The sequence below is a fragment of the Brassica oleracea genome, chromosome C5 (assembly GCF_000695525.1).
Source record: "Brassica oleracea var. oleracea cultivar TO1000 chromosome C5, BOL, whole genome shotgun sequence".
NCBI classification, from domain to species: domain Eukaryota; kingdom Viridiplantae; phylum Streptophyta; class Magnoliopsida; order Brassicales; family Brassicaceae; genus Brassica; species Brassica oleracea.
This window is the reverse complement of record NC_027752.1, coordinates 40,171,766-40,187,262: the sequence shown is the minus strand read 5'-3', so window position 1 is coordinate 40,187,262 and position 15,497 is coordinate 40,171,766. Positions and strand designations below refer to the sequence as shown.

Sequence of the window (15,497 nt, the reverse complement as noted above, 5' to 3'; positions counted from 1 at the left end):
CCCCCCCCAGAACTTCACCTCAGTACAAGAAGGATGGGGAAAGGTTAGGAAGCTAACCAGTAGGAATTAAAGCGGGATCTTTAGCAGCCTGGATCTGTTGGTCTCTCTGGCGCTCAAGGAATCAACTTATCTTCGAGAAGCGAAGCTCTTCTCCCGAAGAAACGATCTTGAAAGCGATCTCTGAAGCCCGAGAATGGGTGATGGCTCAACCAACAACAACTACCTCTCAACCGAAGCCTGTGATCAGGGTCGAACCAAACCCTAGAAGGCCCAATCTATACTTCATATCCACAGATGCAGCGTGGAATTCCTCAACAGGTAATGCAGGATTTGGTTGGATCGTTGATGATCTGGCTTCGACATCACAACATGCAGCGAGTATGACCTTCGTCTCCCCGCCCCTCATGGCGGAAACCTTGGCTGTCCTCAAAGCCATGACCTTTGCCCTCTCCAGTGGTCTCGAACACATCTCAATCCTTTCGGATTCTCAGATCCTCATCAAGACAATCAACAAAAGGGAGATGAAGACCGAGATCTTCGGAGCTATTAGCGATCTCTACTTTCTTTCAAACGCATTCAAGTCTGTTTCTTTTCATTTCATCTCTCGATCCGAAAATGTTAGGGCCGATGAATTGGCAAAACAAGCCCTTTGGGCTTTGGACCAGCCTTAATTTTTTTAATGAAATTTTGATTTACAAAAAAAAAAAACAGAAACTAAGTTATTATTTATTTATCTAGATTATATGGACCATGTTTTAAACCTTATTTAAAATTTGAAAGTGCACTATTTCTCGATAATATCTTCTAAGAAAATTAATTAGTCTTTGGTACAGGTAACAGATCATATCCCAATCGAAAAAGAAAAGGTGTTTACATATTACCAGTGGAATATACTATGATTATATTTAAGGTTTGGTTTGAATTAACAAGGAATGTCCTCATCAAAATAGAACCAATAGTACATTATCATTAGCATTTTAGAATGTTCTTTTGTATTTGCTGATCAAAATCTTCACAACTTTATCAGTAAAAGTCATTTGATATTCTTTCGTCAACTTATATTATGCTGTTTTAAAATCGAGCAGCACCACACTCATCTATTAATATTAGAAATTCTAATTAATGTTGAAAAGCTATACCTTTTCAATTATGTAACTATTTTAAAAAATAATTGATGAAAGGTTGTGTTTTTATAAACTACTAAAAAATTATGTAACTACTGAAAATTGTTGAGGAAAACTGTTTAGATATGTCTTCTTAAAAATATTTAGATATGTCTTCTCATCTTAAAATATATATTTAAAATCTCAATTAATGTAAAAAGTTACGTTTTTCATCGTAAAAAACATATTATTTTTTTAAAAGTTGTTAATGTATGTTATAAGTGTCTTTCTATAATTAGAGTGTTTTTTTTTGTAATGATGTGTCTATCAAATTATATTGTATCTTCCATTGTAAAAAACATATTAGTTTTTTTTTAAAACAAACTGTTAATATATGTTATAAGTGTCTTTCTATAATTAGAGTGTTTTTGTAATGGTGTCTCTTTTTACAATAACTACCTATTATCTGAAAACATAACTATTCATATATAGGTTTGAATATATTTGAATTCTCAATTAATGTAAAGAATCATGTATTAGTTGTTCTTATAAAAAAATGTTAATATATGTTATACATATTTTTTTCTATAATTAGAGTTTTTTTAAATGATGTCATGTTTCTTAAAAATATAATGTAAAGATACTATTTAAAATATATACCTATAATCTGAAAATGCATGAAGATTCATATATATAATTTTGAAAAACTAAAAATATTTCATGTCCATGAGTTTATATAGTAAATATATCACAATTTTATAAAAATGGTGAAAAGAAAAAATTTACATGGTTACAAATACTTAGAAGATACTCAAATGAAATATTGCCAACAAAGAATTACAGGAAGGGTCATTCATGTTTGGCTAGCAAAATATCCTTAAGAAAATAATGTAATTCAAAAAAATGTTAAAGGTTATGCCCTTTTCATCTTTAAATTGTGTTTTTCATCTTAAAAGTTGTATTTATTTTAAAAAGTTATCAAAAATATATAAGTATGCATGATTTTATCTTCACAACAAGTCTTTTCATTTTAATAATTATATCAATTTTTAAAAAATTTTAAATGTCTAAGAATGTGTTTTTTATTCTAATAATTGCATTTGTTAACAAGAAAATGTTAAAATGTATATTTTTAGATGTGTCATTTTATCTTAAAATTCAATAGTTTTTAAGCAGTAGAGTGATCTATGTAGAGAACACTTTTTCTAAGATAAATCACATGAATTTTTTTTTTTGTCATCAAATCACATGATTTAATATATAATTATAGAAAGTTCTTAATGTAGTCAATATAAATTATCTCTAGACTCGCTCCTATTTTTGAGAGAGTGTGAAATTATTTAAAATGTGTATTTTCATTATAAAAATTATAATTTTGCAAGAGGTTTATTTAAAATTTCTTAGAATAACTCTTTTCCTAATGATGTGTCTTTTTATCCTTAAAAGAATAGGTTTTTAGGAGTTTCCAATGTCTAAATAGTAAATATATACTTCCTCCGTATAACTTTAAGCGATGTTTAAAGAAAAACATTTTGTTGCAAAATAATTGATGTTCTCATTATTCTAGATATAATTTAATGGCATTTGAATTTTGTGACTAATTACAAAATACTGTCTTTTTTAATTGGTTAAATTAGTTTCATTTAATGATATTTTTATTTAACGAAGGTAAATTGTATAAAAAATTGTATTTTCTTAATCTATGTGCAAAAACCTTAAAAACCATTTATATTGATACATAGGGAGTATATATGATTATCCTACAGATTGTGTAGGTTTTTAGGAGTTATACACTGTCTAAGATGGTTATGTTTATTATAAAAATTATTTTGGTATTCAAGCGATTGGTAATTTGTTTTATGTTTTATATATGTATAAATTTTATCATCGTACAATGTGTTTTCTCAACATAAGAATTTCATATCTAAAATATGTCTTATCATTGTAATAATGTGATTTTTCATATGTCTTTTCATCTTAATAATTGTATGGTTAATTTTTTTTATATCAGTTTGTTATATGTGCTATTTATTTAGTAAATCACTATTACACGTAAATTGGAGAGGATTATTAGCGATTTAAGTGAATTCTTGCAACCACTTAAGTGAATGATTGAAATTGTTTGGTTGATAGTTACAACTTCTTAAATGAAACATTGATATTGCTGGTGGATGTAATTTTTAGTGATGAACCATTGTAATTTTTGGTGATTGTATTCTTTTGGTGATAAATCACTGCAACTTTTGGTGTTAACCAATCATTACAACTCTTAATCCTCTATATAAAAAGTTGTAGACATTGAAAAATCACAACAATCGCAAATATACCAGAAAAGAAAAAGGAAAAATTCATTGTAAAACGATCATAAAAAATAATGATATGTTTTTATGTGTCTTTTTCATTTAAAATATTTTTATTAGAATGTTTTTGGCTATTTTCTCACTTTTACTTATATTATACAAAATCTATGGAAAGCTTATGGATATGTTTTTCTTACTCTTTTGTGATACAACGTCTTTGAAAACAAAAATAAGATACTTTATATAAAATTATGGATTATACAAAGTCGCAAATATTTTTAAAGTAAAATGAGTTCACGATAATAACTTAAAACATGCACAAAATTTTAATGTGTGTGCCTTAACCAATTGGTTATATTATTTTTGTCAGCATTTTTTTATATTCTTTTAGTTGCGGTGTATCTTTCATGTAACAATTAAATAGGTTATGAGTATTTATTTTTATAATTATCAATTTAACTCTATTCAATCAAAATTTATTTTATTTGACAAGCAAAAGATGCATTTTGATTATTCAAGGATTTTTTTTTTCTGTTGAAAAGATGCATCCTTTAAAAATGTTGTAAAAGTGTATCCTTTTAAAATGTTATTTTTTTAACTTTTTATTATATTTCAGATAAAAATTAATCTGTTTATTTGGGTGTATCTTTTCTTTTTGATTAAATTAACTGAAATATGTTTTAGACTCATTGACAAAAACATATTTAAAATATTTAAAATATGTTCATATATTAACATATTGTAAAACATAAAAATTGAAGATGATGGAGTTATGTTTGAACAATCATAATTCTTTGTTCACACCTTTTGCAAACGATACAAATGAAAATTAATATATATTAATTATGAAATATTTGATACAAAACAACCTGGAAATAAACAATTTAAATACTTTAAAGACTTAAAAGACGAATGAATATAATTTAAATAATTTTCGATACACTTATTAAGTTTTCTATTGCAATATGACAATATTTATTTTTATAAAATGAGTTTTCGTGCGACATCGCAAGGGCTTACCTAATTTTTATAGTAACACAATATTTATTCTTCTTTACAATTGTTATATAAACATTCTTACTGTTTTTGCGGATTAATTCCATTAAGAGTTTGAAGTTTGGTGTAGCAGTTAAATTTACTGAAAAACGGTTTGATGTTAACTCTTCATGTACTTTTTAGAAGAAAACACATGTAAATATGTAATTAATGAAAGGGTTAATTTGATAAATGATCATATTGGAAAAAATATTAAATTTTTAATACTCCCTCCGTTTCCGAAAGTAAGATGTTTTAGATTTTTAACTTGTTCGACAAAGATAGATTTTCTAAATATTTAAAGTATTTTTTTATACTTTTAAGAAACATTAAATGAAAATATTTGAATTGATTAAATTTTATTGGTGAAAAGTTATTGGAAAGTGTATAATAAAGTAAAAGAAAAATTAAATTATAAATATTTATTGAATTCTTAATAAGCGTGAACACTTTAGAAAATCTTACTTTCGGGAATAAAATGAGTAAAAGGGTAGAAAGAGATAAGAAGAGAAAAGGGGAAAGAAAAGATGATATGGTTAGTTGGTGAAATATAGTTTTTTTTTTTTTTTTGCTATAGGATCAAATTCCCATTAATGAAAATGATTGGCCACGTTAATATATTCTGCATCTTCAGCATACATGTAAGTTTCTCCTACCATTTCTAGTCAAAACTTCTTTATAAAAGTATGCTTTCATAGAACAGAAGTGTTGAAGGAAGTTTCTTATAAACTTGATTTGCAAAGAGATAGGGTAAAAGAACTCAATTCAAATTACTTCCAGAACTCTTCACATAATTCGGGAATCTATTTTCATTTTCTAAAGACCGGTGCCTGGGCGGAATATGATTATATATTTGTATACGTAGTATACTATTACACGTGAGTGAACATCATTCATCGTTGATAAAAATAAATTTAGTTAAAGAGAAACAAGTTTGTTTGGTTCGCTTTGCTTCGGGCATCATTTTTTATTTTCCTTTTCACTGATAAATAACTCATCGTTTAAGAATTTTCGTGATCTAATCCCTTTCCGCCCTGTAATATATGAAGATGCAAATGGAGCTTATAGATGTTAATAGTCTTCCGTGACTAACTCGACGACGAAGTCACTGATGTTAGATGCATTAGTCGTTAATACAAGAGGCATGCAGAGTGGTGGGTTACCATGTATATGCAAGATGATGTCGTTGAAGAAGGATAAACTTGGCATTTATGTCTTGACGAAGTCGCTGAAGTAGTTGCTGATGCAGTGTGCGCCAGAGAGTGAACCAGGAGGCATGCAGAGTGGTAGAGACAATGTGGATGCAAGATGTTGAGCTGGCGTGGAAGAAACTTGAGGAGCAAGTTTATACCGTTGAGAAAATGCAAGAAGTAAACTTAAAGAGCAAATTTATGACTTGAGGAATAAGTACAATTCCAAGAAAATGAAAATGTACTTATCGATATGGAAGTTGTCCATATTCATTTTCCTTGGACAAATGGTTTTGGGAACATGGAAATCACTATAAAAGAGATATGATGTCGTGTGTATTCCATAAGACACTGGCTATTATTATAGAGGAATGGTGAAATCTCTTAGATGTGTTCTTGGATCGTGTTGAGCAAATGCTAAAGAACTAACGATGGAGATACAAGTTTAGATAGATTTAGAATATTTCAGTAGCAGTTGTTAGAGTGTTAACATGTTGTGTAAAGATGATAAACAAATCTTGCAATAGATTGTTTAGAAGGTTTTAATAAATCATAGTTGTTTGCTTATCGTGGTGTCATTTTTGCATTAGCAATGTAACCCCGCAGCAACCGGTGACAATACTTTAAGTTGTTAATCGACAACACGACATTGTTGTGGGAAATGACCCATGTACATATCGTTAGGCCCAACTATTAAAATCCTACATAAATAGTAAGTTCCTTGTTCGACTTTAGTCATATTGAGTTTCGGAGAAACACCGATGGGTCTAAATGGGCTTGAAACGTTGGAAGTGCCGGAAATGGGTAGAGTCAGGCTCGCACAAAGCGCGTATCTTTGAAGGACGATCCTACTACTGTTGTGAGTTATGACATGTCGAGTCGATTGTTCGCAACCGGGGGAAAACGTGCTAAATGTTTTCAATCATAAAATACTGAAATACAAGTTGAATCCGTATCAAATTTGACCTGCCATTTTATTTCTTAAACTAATTTAATAGTGTCTCGTTATAACCATTTATTATTTGTAAAGTTGTAATAACATATCTTTGCGCAGTCAAACAAACATGATAACATTGTTTATACAACACGTTTTACAAACAAAAAAATATTGTATTTTTAATAATTATGACAAATTTTATCTCTTGTCGGCAAATGTAGACTACAAGTTTTACAAACTCACCACGAAGTTTTTTTCTTTCTCTTTTGTTAAAGAAAAATCATGGAATTTTAAACTACATAAACATTTATAAACTCACCCACGAAGACGGTGGATTCTGTTGCTGAATAGTAGATATTTTCTTATATTCTTCACAATTAAACATATAAATTAATTTTAAAAATACTGGAGAGGGTGACGAGACACGAAACTTATACAAAAGAGAAGATGACATCCTAACAAACTCAAAGATTTATGCAGCAGTAGTAGCAAGCAACGGACTTATTAGTTATTTAACAAGTCTACGACACAAAAAAAAAGGTTTTAAAAAAGCAAAAATGTGGAACAACAGAATAGAACTATAAAAAAAATAAAGAAGAAGAATATAATCAGAAAATGGAATAAAAATAAAAGCAGGTGGTCCATTTCGTCACTTTATATGATTCCCTTACACAATAAAATATCAATTTAAATTGACTCGAATTACGTCGAAATTTGAGAGAATTATAAACTAAAAGAACTTTTTACAAAGAAAAAGAAAATACAGGGCTGCAAAGACAATTAAAATATGAGTCCTCACAAGAAATAAAAAATAAGCATTTATGAAATTTAGCATCTTTGTAACACGTAGAAAAGGCCAAAACAGAGAGCGGCCAAAACGGAAGCAAAAAAAGTCTCATCATTCTTTTCTTTTTTACTTCCCATCTCCTCCCTTTGCTCATTGCCATAACCACACAACAGAGAAAGATTTCTGTATTACCAAACTCGATTTCCCAATAACCTGATTAGTACATTTTACCTTCTGATTCATATAATATCTACGAGATCATGCACTCTTGTGTTTGCTTACGTTAATTTGGTGGAGTTTCTTAAAATGGGTTTCAATTAATAGTAACATTTTTGAATTTTGCTCATCATTTTCTGTTAAAGTGTTGATTTTTATTTTTAAGGAGAAGTTTTTGGCAGTTCTGTTCTCTGGTAATTTGATCCAATGGCTGCCATCACTGAGGATCCCACTACTGACGTTGTTGTCAAAGACGTTCATGAGATTTGTATCAAGAAAGATGCTGAAACGATCATCGATGAAAAAACTGAGATGACCTCACACGAGACCGAGTCCGAGCTCAAACCTGAATCCGAGTTAGATATGCAGAAGCTGGTGGCTATGTTCAAGAAACTGAATCCTTTGGCTAAGGAGTTTTTTCCCTCTTACTACAGTCCTACCAAGAAGAACGGTGAAACTACAAAAGGTATTGATGATGATTTACCGACAGCTACGAAGCAATCTGGTGAAGAATTTGATTCTGATGAAAAGAAGGATGACAATAACAGGAAGGTATAATCTGACACCTTCTTTTTTTTTTTAATGATTGGATAATCTAGATTGATCTGATGACTTTTTTTTGTTGTAAATCTGTAAACTTTGGCTGAAGAGATTTGTTTTGTGTAAATATTTTTATGTTCTGTTTTTGTGATTACAGAAAAGAAATAATTATAGCCAAGGGAGGAAGAGGTTGACTGGAAGAATTTCAAAAGCTCAGAGAGAGGATAGTATTAGAAGAACAGTGTATGTTTCTGACATTGACCAGAGTGTAAGTTTCCTTTTAAATTGTCTTCCGATGGTTATACAAAGAATTCGAGTTAATTTGTAACAGTGTAACGTAAAGCTGGTTTGTGATTTAGGTGACTGAGGAGGGTCTTGCTGCTTTGTTTAGTAACTGTGGACAAGTAAGAATGATCCCTTAAGCTTTAAATGCTTGTTATATCTTTTACCCCTTTGTGGTTTTTGGACAATGTGATTGATTTAGACAAAGTTTTTGAGTCTATATAATTTAAAAGCTTATCTGTGGTTTGCTAAATATTACTGCAAATAACGTTTTGTGATTGTATGTGAATTAACTAAGTGAGTTCTTCTTTTGTGAAGGTTGTTGACTGTCGAATTTGTGGGGATCCACATTCAGTTCTTCGATTTGCGTTTGTGGAGTTTGCTGATGACCGTAAGTTTGGCTTCTAGAATGTTGAAGTGCTATAACAAAAGGTTTCCATGTCACTCTTTATCCTACTGTAACCACTTACATTGTAAAATTGTTTCCGCAGAGGGCGCACATGAAGCTTTAAGCCTTGGTGGAACGATGCTCGGGTACTACCCTGTGAGGGTCTTACCCTCCAAAACTGCTATTCTTCCAGTGAATCCCACATTTCTTCCTAGGGTAATTAAGCACACGTACATGTTCCATTACTTCAAATTTGGTTTCAGTTTCCAGTTTTGGATTTACTTTGATATCTACTATGTTTGGTGTTTGATGCAGTCTGAAGATGAAAGGGAGATGTGTTCAAGGACAATTTATTGCACAAACATTGATAAAAAGGTGAAAATGCTGACAATTTTGTGAAAAACATGTTTTTATTTCTAGTATTTCCTGGTTTAATATATATATATATTTTTTAAAACTGCAGGTTTCTCAAGCTGACATGAGAAACTTCTTTGAGTCAGCATGTGGTGAGGTCAGAACAGAAACTAGACCTGCCTGATCTTTCGTCCTCTCTGTCTCTCTCTCTCTCTCTTTATAAGTTGTTAAAATGACCTGAAAATTTTCCAAATATATGCAGGTAACTCGTCTAAGGCTTCTTGGGGATCAACTGCATTCAACTCGCATTGCTTTTGTTGAGTTTGCTCTGGTAAGTTCTTTAACTATCCACCAAGGGTAAATTTTCTTCATGCGTGTGGCTTATTTCATTGCAAGTCCATTCCCTATATAATTTGACATGCTTAAACTTGTATTCACATGCAACTTCAGAAACATAATTTGTTTTATTTTCAAACGAACAGGCGGATAGTGCAACTAGGGCACTCAATTGCAGCGGGATGGTTGTTGGATCCCAACCCATAAGGTAACAACTCTTAAAAATCTTTATTTATTTATTTTAAATAAATATCTCAGTTGGATCAATATTTGACTCTATTTTCTTTTATATTTTCAGGGTAAGTCCGTCAAAGACACCAGTAAGGCCACGAATCACTCGACCACAATCCACAAACTAGAGAGACACCTGACTAGCTTGCTGGCTTTCCAGAAGAGAGATGATTGCAAACTTTTTGTTCCCTTCAGTTACTTTATTTCTTTAGTTATCTTTTACGTTTTAGAACTGTTATCTCCGGTTATGCTAGTAGCTGGAAACACTATGGTCCTGCTTCTGAATTTGGAGTTCTTGTTAGGTTCTGAGATACTTCTCTGTATTTCATCATCTGTCTTTTGGAGCATTTTCTTTTAAAAGTTCTTTTATTTTCACACGTCGTGCGCATCAAGTTAGGTCACTAGTATCTAATTTTTTACATACAAAACATTTCCTCAAGAGAAGATCTCGCCGTCGATTTCCACATACGGAATACTAAAGACGCACTCTGTTCCTTGCTCAGCAAGTTTCTCACTCAACAACGAACAAGAGCTTATCCGCAAACAAGACAAGGAAGGAGGGAGATCCTCCTCCATCGATATCCTTAGCTTATCACAGCCGTCGATCTCCATCGTCTCCAAGCCCTTCGTATCTCGAAACCCTAACCGATTCAACGTACTGAGATTCTCGAATCGGCTTATCCTCAGAGAAAATATCCCTCTCGGCAGCAATCCTTCGTCGGGAAACGATTCGATGTCTTCGTTACCTCCTTCGATCTCGAGATTCCGAAGATTCTCCAAATCTCGCAACCCCCATTCGATCCGAGGCGTCAGCTTGGGGCATAGGTTGATGCAGAGAGTTCGGAGATTGCTCGGGAAGCCTCCGCCGGGGATCGTCTCGAGCTTTGGGCATTTGATTACGAAGAGCGATTGGAGAGACGTGAGGCCGAAGAGCTTCTCCGGTAACGCTCGGAGGTTCTCGCAGTTTGAGAGGAGGATCGAAGAGAGCTTCGGCGTTGGGAGGCCTCCGGGTGGGAAGGTTGTTAGGTTTGGGCAATCTCTGATTTCTAGGGATTTGAGTGCGATTCGGTCGTCTCCGAGTCCGGCGTGGATGGAGAAGGTTCTGAAGCTTTCGCAGGCTGTGATCGAGAGGGATTTGAGCTTCGGGAAGAGAGATAGAGGGAAGGTGATGAGGTTGTTGCTGCAGCTGGTTTCGATGAAGAGGTGCTCTAGCTGTGAGTAGCTTCGCGTTGGCTGTAAGGTTTCTTGGAAGTTGAGTTTCTTGCAGTCTCTTATGTATAGGGTTTTTAATGTGGTTGGAGGGAAGGATTCTAGTGAGTGACAGGCAATGATGAGGAGCTCGTGGAGATTTGGTTGGCTTTCGGAGAGGCTTTCCGGTAAACAAGTTAGGCCGTCGCAGGTGTCGATGTGGAGGGACTGCAGGTTCTGGGGAAGCTCCATCAGGTGAGAGATATCTGTCACTTTTAAGTATTCCATGTCTGTTTCATCATTGGATTGCGAAGGCACGGGTATGCCGTTGTCACTAGACTGTCCACTTGGAGCAACCGGCGTTCTAGGTTGCTGGCTCTGGTTGCTACTACTTCCAGGGTGATCAAAGCCTCTATTTTTGAGATCTGGACGAAGTGGTGATTGTGACAGTATGGAGCTGAGATCAGCGGAGGAGATGAGTTCTGAGAACCTTGCAGATATCACAGCAGGTTCTTCAATATGCTGATGCGAGCTTTCAAGTTGAGTTATATACTGGTCCATCTCTTCTGATAGTGGATGGTTCTTTGGCAAAGAAGACATGCTTGATGTTGAAGTTACTTCAGTGTCATTATTACTCTGACTACTTGTACCTATATCTGATTGAGAACTTGGATTTTCCAACGTTGGACTCTCTGCAAGCGAAGGTGGTGGTTCCATTATGCTCATATTCCCTGGGGAGGAACCTTCTCCTTCACCAACTGCTCTTAGGGGGCAATCAGAGATGGCGACTTCAGTTGAAGAAGGGAGTCCTTCTGGAAATTTTTTCATTAAGCGGGGGCATTTTTCTATCATTAGTTTCTGGAGACAAGGAAAGATCCCATCTTCTAGTTCTGGACAAGTCCATTCTTCCCATCTCGGCATCGCATAGAATTTCAGAGTTTGCAAGGATTGAAACGGTACAAAGCTAGAAGAGGTGTTCTCACCGAAGAAGAAGTCTAGACCAACCTTCAGCAGAATGTTAAATTTCTCAATACTGAGGTACTTGAGTGAAGGCAACTGCCCCAGTGGAGGTAGTGATATGCAGAGGTTGCAGCTACTGAGAGTGACAGATGCAATACTATTGAATGAAGAATCACCCAACCATTTAGGAAATTCTGAACCCTGATAAGACTCAATGCAGAACGTTTTCAAGTTTGGGTTAGGTTCTAGCATCTTCAGGACCTCTTTCTGGTCACAAGACAATGTACTAAGACTACCAGGGGCGAAGCTAGAAGCTTTCACAGTCCACTTCAGTATTAACCCATCAAGCAATTGCTTCCTTTTCAAACCAGCGTCTTTTGCTTCTGAGGCAAAGGCCACATTTTGTAGCTCAGAGATGCGAAGAGTCCCTCGGAGGTCAGAAAGTTCTTTGAGCTCATGCAGTCCGGCTCCGCTCAGCCTTCCTACAACAAAATTAGATAACTTCTGCAAGCTTCTCAGCTTTCTTATTCCTAGCGGCATCTCTACCAAGGGAGTGCCAACAAGGTCGAGGAGGCGCAAGTTGATGAGTTCGGCTATATTTGTTGGCAGGCTAGTCAGGTAACGGCAGTTTGATAGTAACAGTGTCTGCAAATTACAGAGTGTACACACAAACTCTGGGAGGTCTTTTATTTTGGTGCTTGACAGATCTAGATACCGTAACTGCTTCAAACCCTTTAATGATTTAGGCAAGCGAGTTATCTGATAATGAGACAAGCTGAGAATTCTCAGGCTGCTCAATGCCTGGAGCAATGGATTCAAAATTTTCTCTGTTAGTTGGAGAGATTCAAGACCGGTTGGAACATTGAAGGGAAGAATGGTTCTAAGAAACTCAGCTCCAGAGATGGACTTGAAAGCCATGGAAGCATCACACTGGCTTCTGGAAAAGGAAAAATGTCGAACTTTGCTTGGCACCTCCGCAATATTGTCATCTTCCCGTCTGAAGCAAAAATCTCCTGAAGTAGCTTTAGCCAAATCATTCATGAGATCATGCATCACGAAGCTTTTCATGGTGATGTCCAACCTCAGGAAGAAAGATCGACCAACTAAATCATCAATGTAATCGTAACCAATCTCTTCTAATCTTTTGTTGCTCCTTGGCTGGTATAAGAGGTCTATTGCCATCCATAGAAGCACCAACTCCTCTCTTTTGAAAACATAACCCTTGGGGAATATTGAGCAGAGGGAAAAACATCGCTTGAGTACAGGAGGGAGAGTGTCAAAGCTCAGTTTAAGAACTGGAAGGATGCTGTTAGTGTATGTCGAGAAATTCTTTGATACATCATACCAGTCGTCAGGATTTGGCTTTGACCGGAGATGAGATGCGATGGCTCTTGCAGTTAACGGTAAGCCCTTACATTGTTCTGCAATCCTTTTGCCAATACCTTCAAGTTCTTGGTTGATAGAACCGACTGAGATATTTCCAAAAGCAGATCTAGAGATCAGCTCCCAGCATTCTTCAGTGGTCATCAGCTTCACTCGGTAGACTTTGTCAGCCTGTGCGGCTGTGGAGACAATTTCACTTCGTGTGGTTATAACAATCTTGCTTCCTTCCTCTGCATCAGTAAAGGCGACCTTGAAGCTTTCCCACTCTGTGCTACTTTCAGACCAAATATCATCCAGAACGAGTAAAAATCTCTTCCCTGATAGTTCTTGCTTCAGCTGAAGTTGAAGTGAAGGTAGATCCTCAGTATTAACTGCACTTGAAGTGATCTCCTGCAGAACGGCTTTTGTAACCGTGAAGACATTAAAGTTTAGCCCAACAGAAATCCACATTTTAACATCAAAGTGGTTGGTCACACAGTCGTCCTTGAAAACTATCTGCGTCAAGGTTGTCTTTCCAACCCCAGGCATACCCACAGTGGAAACCAGAGCTGGTCTCCTAATGCCGGTTTCATCATCAGAAAGCAGCAAATTGAGTAATGCTACTTTATCTTCTGCTCGCCCAACCACTCTGCCTTGTGGAAGATCATCAGGTCTGGACCGTGACGCTTGCCTCCACTGTGGTTCCCGAGTCTCGCTATATTCTTTTAATCCAATAATTTCTATGTGTCTCACATGATGTTCCAGCAGTCTCACTACGTTTTCCATCTTTCGTTCTATCTTATTCTTGTTGGCTTCGTTACCACCCATAAGATTCTGGAATAGTCCTCCGAATCCTCCCACTTCAGCTACTACTCTTCTTCTCAAAGCCTCTGTTAGTAACTCATCAAGAACATCCTCTGCCTGGAAGAAAGCATCTGTGAGTCCTGTAAGCCAATGTTTTACTTCTCGGACATGATCTGCTTTCTGATCAGCGTCCGCAATCACCGGGTGGACAGTGGCCAAAGCGACCTTCAATCTCTTCAGCAATGCACTGGAGGACTTTCCTTTGCATAATTCGACCAATTCTTGAGAATTGTTAATCCGTTCAATCATCACGTTCGCGCTATTTGATGAATAGGACCTCGCCATGTTTTCACTCGTAACTTGTTGGGGCCAAGGAGATGCGACAAGTTACTTAGGTAAAACGCAAGCCAATTATTGGAATAAGCAAAGCGTTTGTTGACTTGCTGTTCTTTATGCAATTCGTCAGCTGGCCTGCGGCAATTGATAATAATGTCAATATTTTGGAGATTATGATTCATAAGTTTACAGACATTTTTCCTAGAACTGTTATAAATACATCTCCATTTTCGAAACTATTATTTAAAATTTCCTTGCAGGGGTCATGGAGCATTCAATGAGTTAAATTCAAGAAAAAGAGGACACATGAAGAAAGAAATAAGGTGAATCTGACCTGCACTATGAGTTCTATCTTTCTCTTGTGTTGTCTCCTTTCCTCTTCCCTATTTCCAAACACAGGGTGAAGCAGAATTTTAACGCTTCTTTGTCTTCTTATTCTCCCTTTTTTCTCTTGTTCAGCCTTGTGTTTGGATTTTTGGAGCTATGTGTGGCAATTAGATCAGACGAGGAAGCGAAAAAGGGTTTGGCTGCATAATATTCAGCCTTAAGAAAGCTCAGGGAAGAAAAGGTCCTGCCAATGTCTCGGTTCAACCAATAAATACCACAAGACGTAAGTTTTCTTGTATTTTACACCATCTATTTTATCATCTTCTCTAATTGATGTAAATGATCTGTTAAGGATTTGACAGATGGTATAGAAAATTTGAGTTAAGACTACTTTTCTCATAAAATATCTTTTGAGTCGTGATGTTTAACACAGTTTAAAAGTTTAATCCTTTAGATCTACATGTCTAATCTCGGTTGTGCTTAAGCCAATAGCGCTCCAGAAGGATACTGTAGACCCGCCACGCCTTGACCCTATAGAAGACAAAAACATTTAAAGGCCTAAGTAAACTTTTACGAAGACTCCAAAAATGTACATCCGTTGATTTAACACGGTTTTGCATTTGTGTGTGTTACCTTGTAAGATTGACTTTGTCTCCGTTGGTAGACCAAGACAGTTTCGTGCCAGCTCATAAGAGAATCATTCTCGAATTTAATATTTTGTTCGTTTGGGGAAGATGCAGTTTTTTTTTTAATTTGAAGTCGTCTCTTACCTATTTATTAAACTGTTATAGGTAGTTGAAAAAAAAAAAAAAAAAAATGTT

The 15,497-nt window shown here is 35.1% G+C and overlaps 4 protein-coding genes across 5 annotated transcripts in view; 3 read left to right on the top strand and 1 right to left on the bottom strand.

Annotated features, from left to right (window-relative positions):
- Positions 1-200: 200 nt before the first annotated feature.
- LOC106292304 lies at positions 201-671 on the top strand. The gene has a single exon (XM_013727901.1). The coding sequence runs from the start codon at positions 201-203 to the stop codon at positions 669-671; it is 471 nt and encodes a 156-aa protein (XP_013583355.1).
- Positions 672-7,416: 6,745 nt separating this feature from the next.
- On the top strand, positions 7,417-10,030 carry LOC106294537 (polyadenylate-binding protein-interacting protein 9-like). Its single transcript, XM_013730111.1, has 10 exons — positions 7,417-8,120; positions 8,266-8,376; positions 8,468-8,512; positions 8,709-8,781; positions 8,882-8,994; positions 9,094-9,153; positions 9,242-9,289; positions 9,395-9,463; positions 9,615-9,676; positions 9,767-10,030. The coding sequence occupies exons 1-10, from the start codon at positions 7,776-7,778 to the stop codon at positions 9,825-9,827; spliced, it is 987 nt and encodes a 328-aa protein (XP_013585565.1). The 5' UTR covers positions 7,417-7,775; the 3' UTR covers positions 9,828-10,030.
- A 60-nt stretch (positions 10,031-10,090) lies between these two features.
- LOC106294534 (putative disease resistance protein At3g14460) lies at positions 10,091-14,395 on the bottom strand. Its single transcript, XM_013730107.1, has one exon. It carries the CDS (start codon positions 14,356-14,358, stop codon positions 10,135-10,137), a length of 4,224 nt encoding a protein of 1,407 aa, XP_013585561.1. The 5' UTR covers positions 14,359-14,395; the 3' UTR covers positions 10,091-10,134.
- A 435-nt stretch (positions 14,396-14,830) lies between these two features.
- Positions 14,831-15,497, top strand: part of LOC106294535 (putative disease resistance RPP13-like protein 1) — a 4,614-nt gene continuing 3,947 nt past the window's right edge. The window contains exon 1 of one of the 2 annotated variants that reach the window (XM_013730108.1): positions 14,831-14,959. The gene's annotated coding sequence lies outside the window, so the exon portion shown is untranslated. The remainder of the gene's footprint in view (positions 14,960-15,497) is intronic. The other variant, XM_013730109.1, reaches the window with a different exon arrangement.